Genomic DNA, 15,661 nt, shown 5'->3' on the forward strand with positions numbered 1-15,661 from the left:
CCAAAGTCAGACCATCAGCTGCGGTGCAGCGTCTGCCATCGTCTATTCGGTCGCATCGACCACCTCAAACGGCACCAGCTACATCGTTCGTGTGTCATTCTTCCCGGGCTGCAACTGTCGCTAACAACGGGGCTTGTGGAGATACCGGGGTGAAACCATACTGCTGTCAATTCTGCAACGAGGAGTTTACCCGGAGGTACTGATTGCCCTTTCTTTATCTTCCAACCGCTCACAACTGGCAGTGACAATCTAAGAAAACATTACCAAAACTGTGTGCGCCGTGGGGAAGCCAGCGTCCCAGCTATTGCGCGCAAAGGTCGAAAAAGGCACGCGTGTAACCCGGTATGTGGATGTGCTGCTCGTTGTCGACACTTCCAAATGACACGGGGCTGAACCGAGTCAATCTGCCAGTGCATCACAGCCAAGCTGAGATGTGATGGCGAAATACCATGTAGCTCATGCGTGAGGAAACAGCTGGAATGCTCGACCCACATAAGTGAGAATTCATCGGCTGGCGATGTCTCAATCTCGCTGGGCAAGGGTGAGCGTGTCCTGGCTGCAATTATCAAGGGAGCCTGATTGAACTAACCACCTATTCTCTATAATTAGAGTTGCCGTTAAAGACCGACACGGAGAAGCGCGTGTTAGACCTTCTCCATATAAAGTTTTTGCTCGATGGCGGCACCGACAGCTTCACCGAAAGTTTCCATCTCCCGCCACGAAGTGATAGGATCCGAGGCTTCTTCTATCACATGCAAAGCGAATGGGAGCCCGGAGCTGGTAGTGTGGACTTGCAATCGGCACAAGATAACTCTACTAATATAGAACCCACTCTGACGGGAAGTGGTTTTGACTATTTTAATTCATTCTTTCAAAAGGGCATCTCTTCTTTTGCGTCCACCGACATATCATCCATCGACTTCCAGGGAGTTGAACAAGGTCCCTTTGTCAAAGGTAAAAAGAAGCCATCCTACCAAGACGTCTAGTCCGGAGGTGGACAAAATAGTGACTCTTGCAGAAATAATACAAGACAGCCCAATCAGTTCTAAAATGATCGTGGCCATTATCGACCATGTCTCCAAGCTCGACTTAGATGCGAGTGCCAAACAAACCGTTCTCAGTGACCTTCACTTCCTCCTGACCCCCGCTCGAGTTCGCAACTTCATCAGTCTTTACTTTAGGCATTGGCATCAAAACTATCAAATGATCCACCTGCCGTCCTTCAGCATGGATGCCGCTCCGATTCCGCTACTGACTGCCATGGTGTTTATGGGCGCACTATACTCAGGTAATGAAACCGAGAGTACAGTGGCCCGGCGTCTACTAGACTTTGCAGAATTATTTGTCTTTTCCACCAAAACGTTTACGTATCAACACACCGTCGGTCAAGACTTGTTTCCTGATACAGTGGCGAATAACCTATGGCACGACCCTTGGCAATTGGAAAACTTTCAAGCAGCCATCATCCTAATTATTGCACAGTACTGGGCCGGTAGTCGAAGTTCGTCGACCCGTGCGGTCGAAGTGCGATTTAACGATATAATCTTGGTTTGTAGTCTGATTACTCCTTTCATTCCACTACTCAAGCTAAGTATTTACGGACAGGTGGCCCGCCGGATAGGCCTCACTCATTGTCGGCATTCACCGGAAGACGTGATTCACGAATCTCTCTGGATTCAGAAAGAGACCCAAATCCGGTTAGTAGGCGCAATCCAACGACAATAGAACAACGAACCTGATATATACAGAATAATCAACGTCGTCTTGCTCCTCGATTGCGCGTTCGTCTTTTTTCAAAACTACCCATGTCGCTTTTCCATATCCGAGCTCGTATTTGATCTGCCATGTAACGATTCCTTTTACCACGCCCAGCACCCTTTCGCGCAGCAGAACTTTTGCTTCAGTCGTGCGGCCACCGTATTTGACGCTTTCCAAGTGCTACTTGCAAGTAAATCGTCTGTGAAAGGCAGCACTATTATTTCATCTGATACCAATGACGGCAAAAGATTCAAGGTATCAGTATCAGTTCTTGACATGTTTATCCTAATTCATGGTAACCCCTCTTTACACCTTTCAAGTCGAATAAGTATCTAATATCTGCATAGTTCTTCATAGTTTTCTTAATTCGTGCATAACAACCTTTCTTCCCGCTATGGCAAAAGTTAATAAACCATCATCTACTCCCTCGCCACTGGCAGCAATTGCATCCGCCCTTGACCTCTGGCACCAGCTGTGGGTTGGTCTACAAGCCGAAATCGCTTCTCAAGAGTGGAAAATGATGGGCTTTTACAAAAACGGCTACAACTACTGGCTAGTGGCGCAATTGCTAGTTGAAAAAGAGAAGAAGTCGGTTGACATAATAACCAAAATGGAGGGTTTGTGCCTTGATCGACTGGAAAGGTTGAACTTGTTGCTACTGGAAGATAATAACGAATAAAAAAAGATTGTTGTATGTATATATAATGTTAAGCAGGGTTTCGGGTTTTATGTCTAGCACCTCTCTTGTTAGGATTCCCGCCCAGTCCCAAGAGTTTACCACTTATCACTCCATTTATTGTGAAAGCATAGCTAACCAACCAGATTATAACTAGCATGATTGTCAATATCACGGAGAAAACGCCAAAAGCCGATGAATTCATGATTTTCGACAGAAACACGGCCGCGTTTGTGTACACTCCCTATGAGAAAGTCAGTGGAGAGAACAGACCATAAAAAGGATAGAGGTGCCGTACCATTGGAAATACAAGTGACCATGTCGACAGGTAAAATTTTGATCGTCGCATGCCCCCCGGCTGTGTCAAAAATGTGTGGACAATTCCGAGCACAGCGAAAAACCACCAAAAAGTGGCATATCCCCAAGTCAGCAGACCAGCCAGTTGGCTAGCTGCAGACAGCGCTGGCGCAATTTCTGCTGTCAAAAAGGTGCCCCGATGATACTCTGCAAAAGCCCCTCCTTGGACCGCCTGACCGAGCATGAGTAGTGCGAAACTACCCTGGCCGAACGGACCGCAAAGGATCATGTCTTCGTAGACATGGTCGATACCCGGGAAGTCCTTGTTGAAAAGACGCGATTGGAACACGTCAACCATGGACATCGCTAGTGGTAGCGCCGTGCCTATTTCTAGGTATGAGATGATGATGATAGGCACCTGGATTCGAGCACTGATTGCCCCATAACCGCAAATTACTCCCCCGGCGGCGGCAGATGTGAGCGCGGCAATGAGCGGGAGAAACGCAGTGGGTGTCAATGATTTGATGCCCGGTGGTTGTATCTTGACGTGAACATACGGGATGAAAAAACAGCAGGCCAGGGCCATGCCAGTGTTGACACACCACAGCACGGACGCTACAATGCCCCAGTTTGGACCCCATTTGTGGACAAGACAGAGCACGATCATTTTCAGAATGGTCGAGAACGCAATGGAGATGCTTGATAGGCACGAAGTCTCCACGATACTATCCCGGAGAATATTGGCGACATGCCGGGGGTATAGGAAAACACGAAGAATATATGCCAGGGAGAAAAGTGACAGGAGGGCAATGTTGTACACCCAAATAATCTCTGAGATGATGTTGAGGCCAGTGAATTGATATTTGAGGTTGTGCAGGATGACAGCCACAATACCTGTGCCCTGAGGAATTAAGAACCACTGCGACGAGAAGTTCCATAAAGCTACAGAGAGTCGAGATTGCTTCGTAGTGCTTTTATCACCGTCTGCAATGCCGTCAACGTCGCCCATTTATATCCCGTTTTCTTTCTGACTCTGTGTGACAGTCTGAAGAGTGATTTGATTCACTATTTTGTATTGGACTGTATAAATGAATTTCTTACTCTGAATGTGTCACTTTGACCCTGGAATTTCCATATCGAGAACTTTGCTGAGTTTGCCGCCGCGTGGATATGACATCATCAAAGTGCCGCCGTGATGGCGAGTCTAAGGAATTTAATGTTTTTTTTTGCTTTGAATTAAAATCCACGGTATGCTGAAACTTCAATAAAGTAGAGTAATAAACTTCAAGCACTCTTCTGTGTAGCCCATAAGACTCGCAAAAACAGTGGCAATTGATAAGATTGGTGTTGATATCCTACACGGGAAAGGCGAATCCTGATTTCGCAAATATAGTAGATATAGCGGCACTTAAAATGTATACTACAGTATTTAAGATTTCACTAACTGCGTAGTAATGGATTCCTGATCCGGTAATATCAACTGATATGACGGATGTACAACATGGTCATGGATTTATCACCCACATTGCAACATTTGAAAGCACATGTGCAGGAACAAAATTACACCTTCTCGTTCACGGTCTCTTTGACATCCCCGAAAAGAACAATTTTCAATTTCGACCGATCCACAAATCTCTCTTCGTCTGCTTCAATTTCCTGTCTTGCTTCTGGGCTGCCTGTTTTCGCATTAAAGCGATCCATATGCTCCTTGTCTTTGAATGTGACTATGGTCAGAGCATCATAATCAAAATCTTGATCTCCACCCAGAACAATCGTCGCAGGCGTGGGAACGCCGTCTCCTCGCGAGAGATAGAATCGCTGATGGCTCAAGAAAAAGTCGTCACCGGCTAGGCGCTGCAGAATCGGTACGTGGTTGTTTTCATAATGCGTCTGGAATTCGGCAGGAGAGAGACCTGGTTTGCGGTAGGCAATGATGAGGCCTTGGATTGGCATGGTGGGGAAGTGCAGAGGGTTGCTGTCAATTTTGATAATGAATGTGAAAATGTTGAAGCCAGTGAATTCAATATGCGAACAATGTAGTTCTTCTAGAGAACTTGGGGCTCCACTCACCCCGCCATGCTGTGGCGGGGCAGAGAGCAGTAATTAGGTTCAGAGTTATGGTGGCTTATTATCAAAAATATTTTGGGACGATCAATAAATAGCATTTGGAATTTTCAACTTGTTGCATTAAGAATACAGACGTGGAAACAGACTTGGAAACAGACTTGAAACATAATCATCATGGTTTATCACTTGGGTTCGGGTTATTCATCTCACTCGCCGCACATGTGCCTCAAAAGACAAGATTTGATAGTTTTAGGATCGAGTAGCATCGCGACCAATGGTGCGGCTATTGTCCAAGTTTGAATCGACACGGGGATCAAGCTTGTTCAACAAGTCGGAGTTGTGAGGACCAGCGGTATTTTGGGTAGTGCCGCTTCCAGGGGATGTGTAGCTGCTGCCAGCCGGTGCAACACCAGACCTGAGGTTACGGTCAGAAGAACCAAAGCGAGGATCTGTCCTGCTAGCAGAATTCGGCTCGGCATTAGCCAAGTGAGGGTTGCCGACGTTGTAACCGCCAGAGCTTATACCACCAGAAGCCGTGTCGCCAGGAGCAATACCGCTCGAAGTCACACCGCCGGCGGTGCTAACTTTGCCTAATATTTCATCAGTATCAGGCGGTAACTCGTTGAGGACACAGGGAACCTACTGCGATCGCTATCAACACGGGGATCTACCACGTTGGCTACGTTCGAGCCATGGGGGCCAGCGTTAGTCGTATGGGGGTTGTTATAGCCACTGGGAATTCCACCTGTGGTTCCGTAGTTGTCTGTTATCGTTAGTAACTCAAGCTAGACATGATGTTTAAGATATCAAACACATACTGCGGTTGCTGTCCACACGAGGGTCGGTCGTGTTGGCCACGTTGGAGCCACGAAGGCCGGTATTGGGGTTGCTGTAGCCACCAGAGGTCACGCCTGTGGTGCCATGTTGGCCTACTATAGTTAGCATATGTGGAAAGCCCTCACAAGTTTAATCTTACCTCGGGTGGCGTCAACACGGGGGTCGACCTGGTTGGCGATGTTCGAGGTGTGTGGGCCAGCATTGGTTGAGCGAGTGTTGTCGTATTCAGATGGCCGGCCATATGTGGTGGTGTTTTTATAAGGGGTAGCCGAAGACACTCCACCGGCACCGGCACCGCCTACGCCGGTAGTAGTTCCGGTAGTTCCAGAAGTTCCCTTGAAGGAATTGTCGACACGAGAATCTGCCTGGTTGCCGATGTTTGGATCATATTGTGCGGTGTTAGATGAGTGACTGGGCTTGTCGTGGGTGACGGCGTCTTTGACTTTGTGCAATAGGTTCGACATATTGGCAAGATGTGTTAAAAAGGATATTTTTTTTCAATAGATATTCAAGTTGTGAAAATTGTACTTCGAGAGAATTGATTATTTCCCATCAAACGACAACAGCGATTCGCTTCTTATATAGCCATCACTCTCATCCCATCTGAATGCCACATGCATGCTGGTACTCTACACTGGGCATGACGTTGAGGCGCAACAAGCAGCCATTGTTTCAATCCAAACAAGCAAAATGTTCGCTGTGCATCCTTTTCGAACGTCATGATCATGGCCATTGCATCACCCGACGGCCCAAGCAAGCAGCACGCACATTGGCGTTCCATGTTTCTATCAGCGCCGGATCTGGGGAAGATCGCCGGTGGTGCCTTGCCTGACTGGGTGTTTGTTTGTTTGTGTGCCTTGGGTCTGCCCAGCGATGTTGGAGTGGATGTATGATGTGATGTGTCGATGTATTGAGTTTCACGAGTGACGAAGGGGCAGACGTCATGCTGGGGCGGGCAGCCGCGCTAGTCTGGTTTCGGCAGGGGCGACCATGACACTCTCGTGATTTCATCGTTACTGAATTTTATCCTCGCGTTCCTCGTCCTCGTTCATCCTGTTTCCTAAGCTGGTGGCAACACCAGGCAGACCCTTGCTTGCGTGGTACTGTACTAGCGGACCGAATCGCGTTAGGACGACGCCGAAAGCCAGCCGTGATCGAGCTGAGCTGTTTATGCAGCGAGATATCTGTATGGCCTCGATACTTGTATTCAGAGTACTACTTGGTAGCCAGTACAAGTGTTCCTCCGAATGATGATTCGTCTCGCCATCATCTTGCTCGAGAGTTTCGGAAGTCGGACGCCTATGTCTTCTTCTTGAAACCCTGTTTCCGCGGCGTCTCTTCAACAATCATCAATTTCTGTCCGGCGAACGCTCTTTAACAATGGCCCGTGTTTGCGACACAATCAGGAACGACCACCTAGAGCTCGAGGCATGCTACGAAAAGATCGTCGGTCTCATCGACCTAGACGAAAAGGTCGTCTGGCAGAACCAGTTTGCGTGGGAGCTTGCCCGACACCTACATGCCGAAGAATTGCTCATCTACCCAGCCGTGGAAAAGAAAGTGCACAATGGCAAGGAACTTGTGCGCCAAGACCGTAAAAAACATCAGACTGTATGCTAAACAGAAAAAAACATACCACGGTCAGACAAGAGACATTCCTTCTCATCAATCTCATGGCCTTTTTGCGGATCCAACAGATTAAAGAGAAACTCAAGAAGTTCCAAGACATCAAATCTTCTAAATCTAGCTTCGTTCCCCCACTCCATGATCTCATAAAAAGCCTCATGCCACACTGCAAGGAGACTGAAGAAAACGCCATCGCGGCCCTAGAACAACACCGAGCGAGAGTGCGTCGATGAGCACTTCATTTGCTCAAACGAAATTGCTTGTTCCGTCGCGCTCCCACCCGATGAGCCCTAACAAGCCTCCCTTTGCGACCCCGGCAACACTGCTCGCTGCACCGCTTGACCGAGTCACGGACGTCTTTCGGACCTTTCCAGGGGGCACAGAAAGTCCCAACGCGTGGGGCATGAGATGAGACTGCTCTTCTTTACCTGAGAACATTAGCATGGGATTTGAAAGTTGCACTATTGTTTGCCGGTGTTTATAGGCGTTTATTAGTGTGGTCATTCCAGGCGAGAAGTAGACAGAAAGGCATTCATGATTCAGCATTTGAGACACGTTACACTCGGATTCAACTGGTCGCAAAATATGGTTATCGTCACCTTATCACTGTGCATAGTGCCGCCACCGGAGTACGTTCTAGACCGAGGTAGACTCGATTTTCTTCATGTGGACTGATCACGGCACCCTGCAGCCTCAGGCCGGAGGCACACGGAAATCCCAAAAATCCAAACAAAAAAAGACACTAAAATAATAAAAATTTTTTTAATCAGGATCTGATGTGTCTGGCATGCAATGGGATTCGGCAGAAAGTGAAGATCACCATAGACAAGCTCCGCCGTGGGGCCTTGCATGACGCAAGCTAGGAAATTCCTGTCTGCTTGACCGCTCTTGATCCTTTGAAGAATGAGGGAGGGAGGGAGAAGAAAAAGGAAAGATAAAAAGGTCGAAAGAAGAGGGAAGAAAGACAAAAATGCAGGAATTACGGTTTGGGCAATTTTCATGACCACCAAGAATTGATTGAGCATACTTCGTACCGAATCGCTGTATAGTCAGATTCTTCCCCGTGCGGAGAAAGGACGCACCAACGATTCACGGGCAAGAAAAAGCTGCTGATCGACCGCCAGCTCCACAGATTGCAACATTGATCATCCGCACCACTCAATGAGGGAGCAGGGCTATTAGTAAATCGTTACTAGTAATGAAGTCATCGCCCTGATCGACCATCCCCCTCTCATAGCTACTCCCTATTATTGTATACCGATATGCTGTAGAAAACAACAACCGTCCAACTGCACACTCTCGTTACATGCAGGAATGAACTCTTGTCGTTGTTTTTGGTGACATTTCATCAGAGCTGCAAAGGTCAAGATAAGAGCCAGCTTGTATGGCGTCTGCGAAGCGATCTAGGGTCAAAAGGCTACTGTCTCCTCGCAGCCATTCGGACATCACCATCCGCACAACACTGCTCGAGCCGACGATATTCGTGGATACACCCCCTTCGGCGCCGTCGGTGCTGCGCGGCCACGTCGTGCTCGATATCTCAAAAGAAGTGCAGATTGGCCATGTCACCATCCGGTTTCGGGGAGTGATTCGCACGAGGAAGTTCGGGGGCAGGACCGACGAACAATCTATCGTCGACCAGACATGGCCGGTTCTCGGGGCTGGTCCTCGAGAAGCACACGGCAGCAATTTTTCTGCACATCAGCGTTCTATCGAAAGAAGGCGATCATCCACGACTTCTCTCGGCCCCGGCATTCACCCCGGACAACATTCTGGGTCGGCGAAGGAACGTACAACTCTCAGTTCGGGTCGATATGTCTACGACTTTGAGCTGACCCTTGACCAAACTCTCCCCGAGAGTTTTAATGTCGGCGGATGTCAGCTTATATACCATCTCCAAGCCGTGGTGCATCGGCCTGAAATGCTCAAGCGCGACGTTTCCCATAGCCATGAGGTCGCAGTGCTCCGTTGTCCGGACGAGATGTATCTGCATGACATAGAACACATCAGTCTCGCGAGAACGTGGAATAAACAAATCCCCTACCAGATCGACCTGGGTGGGAAAGGGGCCCCGATTGGCAGCGATATCCCCGTGTCCATTAGCGTCTCGTGCCAGGAAATCCAATCCATTGCAGTACAAGTCTACCTCGGTCAAAAAATCCGGTTCCCCGGAGTGAAGGGGAAGGATTCCCAGCTGCGAAGAAAGCTGCTGTTGAAGGCTAGATGCAACGATTTAGCCACAAGAAAGTTTGGCGATACCTCAACTGCTGGAGAAGCTTTGCCGTACTTGAACCTTGATCGAAATGGCAAAACAGTGACTATAGAGGCGAATGTCCCTCTGCCTAATGAACAGTCGCGGTTTCTCGCGATGCATCCGGATGTTGAGTATGAGACATTGCAGGCGACACATTCCCTGCTGGTATGATTGTTTTCCCTGTATTTTCTCTTTTAAAATGTTCAGGCAATTAACTTTTCTCAACAGTTTATCATAGATATCGCTACACCACCGAAACACTCCTCTTCTAAGATGCCGACCCTGTGTCGGCTCACCGGTGAAACAATTTTTTGCCTTCGATCGCCCCATACTCGAGTCTACAACATGTTCGTTCCTCAGTACTCGGCAGAAGATCTGCCATCCGAGGATAATCTGCTCAGCATTTCTCGGCCATCCGATCAAAGCGGACTGTTTTCAGAATACGGCACCGCTCCTAGTTTACATGCGCGACACAGTTTAGCGCAGTCGATCGACACATTTTCTTCCTCTTCAACACGGCCCCAATCGTTTCCTCCCCCTGTGTACGAGAGAATGGCACCAAGACTTTCTTTGCCACCGCCGCCTACATATGAATCAATTCTGTGGAATGGTGGCCGGGTCCAAGAGGCGGTGCGAGTATCGTCCTAAGTCCCGGTTTTCATCTCATGAAACTTTGCACCAATTCATAGAAACATAATTCTCGGGCCTCGAAATCAGAGCCCGAATTTAACCTTTTAAGGAATACCAAATGTCATCGCATCTATAGTGACAAATTGTCCGATCCGATGTAAAAACACATCAGCTGTTCATGTAAACAATGAGAACACCTTGGCCACTGGCGGTCACACGCAGTATTCCACTCCCTACAAGACTTGCAAGGAGGTGTTTCAGCCAGACTGAACTCACGCACAAGCGTGGCATTTTTTGCGTTCGTTTTCATTCTAGGTCGAATGTCTTGTTCCCCGGGGGAGCTGCTTTTGTTTCCCACAGAGGAAGACAGCCAGTGCAAGACACGCGCGAATCGTTCTCTATTTCGGTACTCGTCAACGGCCATTTGGGGCTGGTTCGGTTCTGGAGGGCGTCTATAAGAGACTGTCTTTGTTTTGTTTTTTTGAATATCTGGTTGAACATAATAGTAGCACTTACATGTCCTTTACAAATTTGTTGAAGGTATCATTAATATAAGATTCTCCTCATAGCCCGAGCAGGCCCTCATTTCCTCTATTTACACTGACGGGGTTTCTTTGTCACGTCTTCGGACGACGCATGAAATATTGGAGCTTCAATCATTTTATTGTTGACGGTGCGCACGCACTGTGGGACACACTTCCGCCGGTCTCCCAAGGTCCTCGTGCGCCGTTGACGTCAGCCGCCAGCCTTTAAATGCAATGTTTATGCTTGTTCTTTGTGCTTGTTTCTGCTTCATACATGCACAATGTGCTGGCACATGTAATGATGTTCTCATATGTAATATTTCAGAATGGTATCATTATTGCTAAGAAAGAATGCCATCTAAATTCATAAGTTCACTACAAAGCTGGTCCATATATAAACTCCTCTAGCTCTTTATACGCCGTGTCCAAGTCATCATTGATAATAATCTTATCGTATACCCCAGCTTCAGTCTCGGCGTACTCAATCTCGACCCGGGCCTGGGTCACCCGCTCGCGAATATTAACATCGTTCTCGGTCCCGCGGTTTCGCAGTCGGGTCTCAAGGGAGTGGAGGCTGGGGGGCTTGATGAAGACATAGCGCGCGTCCAGCTTCCGGCTCTCCTTGATCTGCTGCACGCCCTGCATTTCTATGTCAAGCACCACAACGCGTCCCTTTGCCGTCTGCGTGGCAATGGCCTCCTTGCTTGTGCCGTAGTAGTGCCCGTTGAACAGGGCGTATTCCAAGAAGGCGCCCTGGGAGACAAGGGCGGGGAACTCGGCAGGCGAGATGAAGAAGTAGTCCTGGCCCTCGACCTCTTCCGGGCGAGGCTTCCGCGTGGTATGCGAGACAGACAGGGCGAATATGTCTGGGTGGGCGTCCGACAGCTTTCGAAACAGCGTGCCTTTGCCGACGCCGGAAGGCCCGGAGAGGATGACGGGGCGGCGGTCAGGCGGGTGTACTGGAGCACGAGTTAGTAAGGAAAACGAGTCTTAGTCGTTGACGGTGATTTAGATCGACATCTAGGAAGACTTACCGGCAGACATAGTTACAGAGCCTCGCGCCTCGTGCTTGGAGCTTCGGGGCTCGCGGCGACGAGGTTGACCCAGCGGGGTTGGCGGGGCCGCTTCCTGGTTTCTTATTGGCTGTGCCCCCTGGTGTGGGGCATGTTATCTGCTAGGCTTCCTTGGGAATAGCGTCAACCTTATAGCTCTCCCTACGTCATTGCACTCTCTCATTCTCTCTTTCTCTCCTTATTACGTTCATCGTCAATGCTCAAGAAAACAAACCGGTATTCACTCTATTTCCAGGCTACTTGATTATATTTTGCTCGTATATCGTTGTTTTCCGGCCAGTAGCCTCGTTCTCCACCTGTTCCTTTGTTAGTGCTGTACTGCAATGGGTGATGAACGCGCGCACTTCGTATCTCTGATCGGCCTCGCTCGCATTCACGCTGATACCGGACTGCTGGCCTGGCTCAGTGAGGATGGCTGTAATAATTCCGGTGCTCTGCTGCATGTTTGACTCTGGGTCTGTACATTAGCTACTATTGACTGGTATATATATATACTGGGAGCAATGCAGCGACATTTCAAAAAAAGGGGCGGTGTATGTGGGACATAAATTTTGAACCTCTAGATTTCTAGAGATGCCTACCTCCTACAGAACGGTATTCCACGCTTTGTCCTTGTTCATACCTCGCCCTCTTGACAGGCGTCCCGAGCTCGGCGTGGCCCGGAGCGATTGTGTTTGGTCGAGTGAGATTCCGGCTAGCCATGGAGTCAAATTCTTGTTAGCTATGAGGATAAATGTAAGTATATAACCTTTTGCCTGTGTGAGGATATGGATGATGGCGTTTGCCTCCGAATCATCATTTCGTCAAGGCGTATTCATTTCTTGCCACCTCACGACCATTCGAACATTAAAGTAGTAAGATGTCACAGCAATTTACACGTAGGTTGTCGAGAAAACTAAGCCAAGCCTGAAAGTTTCAATGTTATTATAGTTCAGAGATTTCTAGAATGATATTGATGTAATATGAAGTTATAAATACGTCGTTTGGAGAGACCTAGCCATGGTAATATCGCGTGCTCCACAACTTTTCAGACTTCAATCGTCCGTAGGCTGTTTGGCACCATGGTCTACCAAAATCTTTGCAATGTCATGTCGACGATTTTCCAATGCCCATTCAAGACTTGTAATGCCAAACCTATCTTTTCTGCTAGGGTCTGCATCAGCCCGCAGCAAGCGCTCAACAACTGGCAGGTGGCCGCGGAATGTCGCAACGATCAGCGGGGTGGCCTCGTTTCGTCCTCCATGGGTGTTGCAAGTCGTTTCGCTTTCCAGGAGCCTGTCTACAACTGGAAGCAGTCCAAAAGAGGCAGCATAATAAAGAGGCATGGTTTTCAGGGCTCGTCGAGCCGGGGCTTCAAACAAAATTAACTGTGCCCATGAGGTGTAGTTTCCGCCACCGTGTTCCTGACGTGTAGAAAACAGTTTCATCACGGACTGTAAATCGGCCCCAGTAAGCCCGGATCCTAAAGATTGAAGAGCGTAGCAGTGGAAAGCCCAATTATCTGACGCATAACGAAACAACGGATTTTCATTTAGGCGTTGGTTGAGTGATGGCTTGTCTTGACATGGATGGTCGAAATTTCTGAAGCCTAGGTATGTAAGACATTTCTCAAACATATTCCTGGTAGCTTCCGTTTCATCAATGCTGAAGAATGCCGCACATCCATGCTTGATCAGATCCGAAGTTAAATAAGCCTGTACAGATGAGTGAGCGAGGGTAATAATCGACGTCTTTTCATCATAGCTAACTAGGCCTTGACAGATGTATAGAATGGCCTTTGGGTCACATAATTTGCATTCGTCGTCGAGGAGTTCATCTCCCCTATCTATGACGACCGCTTCGTTGAGTGCAGCAAGGCGCATTGGCTGATAGCTATAGGTCAACCATACCAGTGCTTCTCTAGCTATTGACCGGTCACTAGAGGAGATACTCCCTAGGATAAGCTCATATGTACCGTTGAGGCCTTCGGGGATTTTTTCCAACGCTTTCATAACGTCCCGGCCTGTTCGCTGTGCGCTAAGCAGGTCGATTTGGCACTGAACATAGCGAAACCTTGATAGAAGGGAGTGTATACATTAGCAACCAGCTCGTGCATGATACTACCACTTGCAATCTTACATTCCGTCTGCCTTTTTTGTCAAGGTCGCTATGATTTGATTCTTAGCATCAGGGCTTAGGCGGCGGAGTGATGGCCGGGACTGCAACTGCTCATAGATGAACGCGTGGATGTCGTCTTTGTTAGAGTTCGATTGCATTCGAACTTTAAACAGCGACTTGTCGCTATAAATAGCAGGTGGAGGTGTCGTACTTGTAACCATGATGAAGAGATTAGGTATTGAATTCACCAAGCTGGATAAAATGGAGAAAAAGGCGTCACTTTCAGCACTTTCGTTGACCGCATCAACAAAGAGAATTATCTTTTCCAAATGTATCAAGTTCCGGCACACAAGGTCCACTAGTGCGTCAATTGTAGGGAGAACCCTTCGCTCAAATGAATCCCTCAGATCTCGTAATATTTCAGGAAATGTCGAAGATAGTTGGCCCAAAAGACTGCCGATGAAATGATCCGGCTGCTGAGACATGGCGGAGCGAAAAGAACAGTAAAAGTAAAGAATCTGCGTCGATGTACTTTCTTGAATAGCATTTTTTGTCTTTTCGATAGCTGCTGAACTAGAAAATGGTTTGATCAGTCGGGTTTCCTACGTGCTTCAATTTACTGGGTTACTCACCAAAGAACAGTCTTTCCGGATCCAGCTAAGTGACGGATTAGGCAACGAAGAAATGGATCTTAGATTGGAATAGAACGATAACGTACACTTTCCCTCTAGGTATAGAAACCTAGATTGGTGTCTTCCGGAAATCCACTCCTCGAGGTGTTTATCGATAAACCAACGTCCAGTTCCAGCTTGGCATGTAGAAAATGCTCTATGATGCATTGTTTCAAGGTCAACAGGGTAGAGCCAATATTTGATTTTTCGATTCAGGTCACCTAGAAAATGTTCAGCACGCAAGCTTTTAATTAAAAAGAAGGAAAATCGCACGGTCACTATTTTGTTTTATTTCAAGTGTCGTACTTTCTAGGGCATCGATCGACAATGCAGTCGCTTTTTCTAACTCTCTTTTTCTTCTGTTAGTACCGGGCTTACATGCCGAAGAAATGGTAAACCAACACTTGATCGTTCATCAAAACCAATATGAAGTAGGTCTTTAACCTTTCCAGCTTCGTGATCTTTTCCCGCAGCTCCGACTTCTTGCCTGGCCATCCTAAATGTTTCAATGATGACTGGCCTCGCGATGCTCTTTTGACCAAATCGTCAAGTATTTCAGTAAGAAGATCCCGCGTATACAACCAGGTGTTGTTGAATGGCCCAGGAATCAAATACTGCTTGTCGTTGGCGAGAAATTCGTCATCAGACCGCATTTGTTCGACAATCGCTTTAAGGGCGAAAAGCTCGCCAAGCAAGTCCTGGATTTCCTGTCGAGCATTCTTGACCGAGGTTCCAAAGTCGTATGCCTGCTTGGCTGTGCTCATGAGCTGGATGATGAGGCCAGCGATGGAGATGGGATCGCCCATGGCCCCTTGGCCCTTTTTCTCGCGCTCTTTTCCTTTGTTTGGTTTATAGCAAATAGCGTATTCTTTTATGCCATGTGTCGCATGAAATATGGAATTTTGCAAGGCGGTATTGGATACCAACATTGAAGCTGAGCACTACCGAGGGGCTAGTGCGGGGTATGTATACATGTACATCCATTCAATGAACATTTGAAGTCTTACTGAATATTCTCTCTTATACAATATTGCTCTGTCTGCTGAAAGTGTCATTTGGCCCTGAAAATTGATAGATACATACAATATTACGCATGAACCCTCAAGAAATTAGATGTCCCTTTGTAAAAAGGTTGGACTTTATAGTGTTTA

The 15,661-nt window shown here is 47.8% G+C and overlaps 8 protein-coding genes across 8 annotated transcripts; 3 read left to right on the plus strand and 5 right to left on the minus strand.

Moving 5' to 3' along the window:
- Positions 1-517: 517 nt before the first annotated feature.
- Positions 518-2,437, plus strand: TRUGW13939_06730 (uncharacterized protein; the record flags this gene model as incomplete). Its single annotated transcript, XM_035489878.1, has 6 exons — positions 518-541; positions 624-954; positions 1,019-1,548; positions 1,606-1,697; positions 1,749-2,053; positions 2,106-2,437. The coding sequence occupies 6 exons, from the start codon at positions 518-520 to the stop codon at positions 2,435-2,437; spliced, it is 1,614 nt and encodes a 537-aa protein (XP_035345771.1).
- Positions 2,438-2,465: 28 nt separating this feature from the next.
- TRUGW13939_06731 (uncharacterized protein) lies at positions 2,466-3,740 on the minus strand (the record flags this gene model as incomplete). Its single annotated transcript, XM_035489879.1, has 2 exons — positions 2,466-2,678; positions 2,733-3,740. The coding sequence occupies 2 exons, from the start codon at positions 3,738-3,740 to the stop codon at positions 2,466-2,468; spliced, it is 1,221 nt and encodes a 406-aa protein (XP_035345772.1).
- Positions 3,741-4,291: 551 nt separating this feature from the next.
- On the minus strand, positions 4,292-4,684 carry TRUGW13939_06732 (uncharacterized protein; the record flags this gene model as incomplete). Its single annotated transcript, XM_035489880.1, has 1 exon — positions 4,292-4,684. One exon carries the CDS (start codon positions 4,682-4,684, stop codon positions 4,292-4,294), a length of 393 nt encoding a protein of 130 aa, XP_035345773.1.
- A 363-nt stretch (positions 4,685-5,047) lies between these two features.
- TRUGW13939_06733 (uncharacterized protein) lies at positions 5,048-6,099 on the minus strand (the record flags this gene model as incomplete). Its single annotated transcript, XM_035489881.1, has 4 exons — positions 5,048-5,388; positions 5,442-5,561; positions 5,617-5,727; positions 5,775-6,099. 4 exons carry the CDS (start codon positions 6,097-6,099, stop codon positions 5,048-5,050), a joined length of 897 nt encoding a protein of 298 aa, XP_035345774.1.
- A 916-nt stretch (positions 6,100-7,015) lies between these two features.
- On the plus strand, positions 7,016-7,494 carry TRUGW13939_06734 (uncharacterized protein; the record flags this gene model as incomplete). Its single annotated transcript, XM_035489882.1, has 2 exons — positions 7,016-7,246; positions 7,333-7,494. The coding sequence occupies 2 exons, from the start codon at positions 7,016-7,018 to the stop codon at positions 7,492-7,494; spliced, it is 393 nt and encodes a 130-aa protein (XP_035345775.1).
- A 1,151-nt stretch (positions 7,495-8,645) lies between these two features.
- On the plus strand, positions 8,646-10,163 carry TRUGW13939_06735 (uncharacterized protein; the record flags this gene model as incomplete). The annotated part of the gene is made up of 2 exons (XM_035489883.1): positions 8,646-9,680; positions 9,744-10,163. The coding sequence occupies 2 exons, from the start codon at positions 8,646-8,648 to the stop codon at positions 10,161-10,163; spliced, it is 1,455 nt and encodes a 484-aa protein (XP_035345776.1).
- An 881-nt stretch (positions 10,164-11,044) lies between these two features.
- TRUGW13939_06736 (uncharacterized protein) lies at positions 11,045-12,444 on the minus strand (the record flags this gene model as incomplete). The annotated part of the gene is made up of 4 exons (XM_035489884.1): positions 11,045-11,628; positions 11,704-11,821; positions 12,087-12,199; positions 12,324-12,444. 4 exons carry the CDS (start codon positions 12,442-12,444, stop codon positions 11,045-11,047), a joined length of 936 nt encoding a protein of 311 aa, XP_035345777.1.
- A 332-nt stretch (positions 12,445-12,776) lies between these two features.
- On the minus strand, positions 12,777-15,439 carry TRUGW13939_06737 (uncharacterized protein; the record flags this gene model as incomplete). Its single annotated transcript, XM_035489885.1, has 5 exons — positions 12,777-13,794; positions 13,861-14,412; positions 14,472-14,496; positions 14,558-14,667; positions 14,889-15,439. 5 exons carry the CDS (start codon positions 15,437-15,439, stop codon positions 12,777-12,779), a joined length of 2,256 nt encoding a protein of 751 aa, XP_035345778.1.
- Between the last annotated feature and the right edge of the window lie 222 nt (positions 15,440-15,661).

Source organism: Talaromyces rugulosus, chromosome III, assembly GCF_013368755.1.
Source record: "Talaromyces rugulosus chromosome III, complete sequence".
Taxonomy (NCBI): domain Eukaryota; kingdom Fungi; phylum Ascomycota; class Eurotiomycetes; order Eurotiales; family Trichocomaceae; genus Talaromyces; species Talaromyces rugulosus.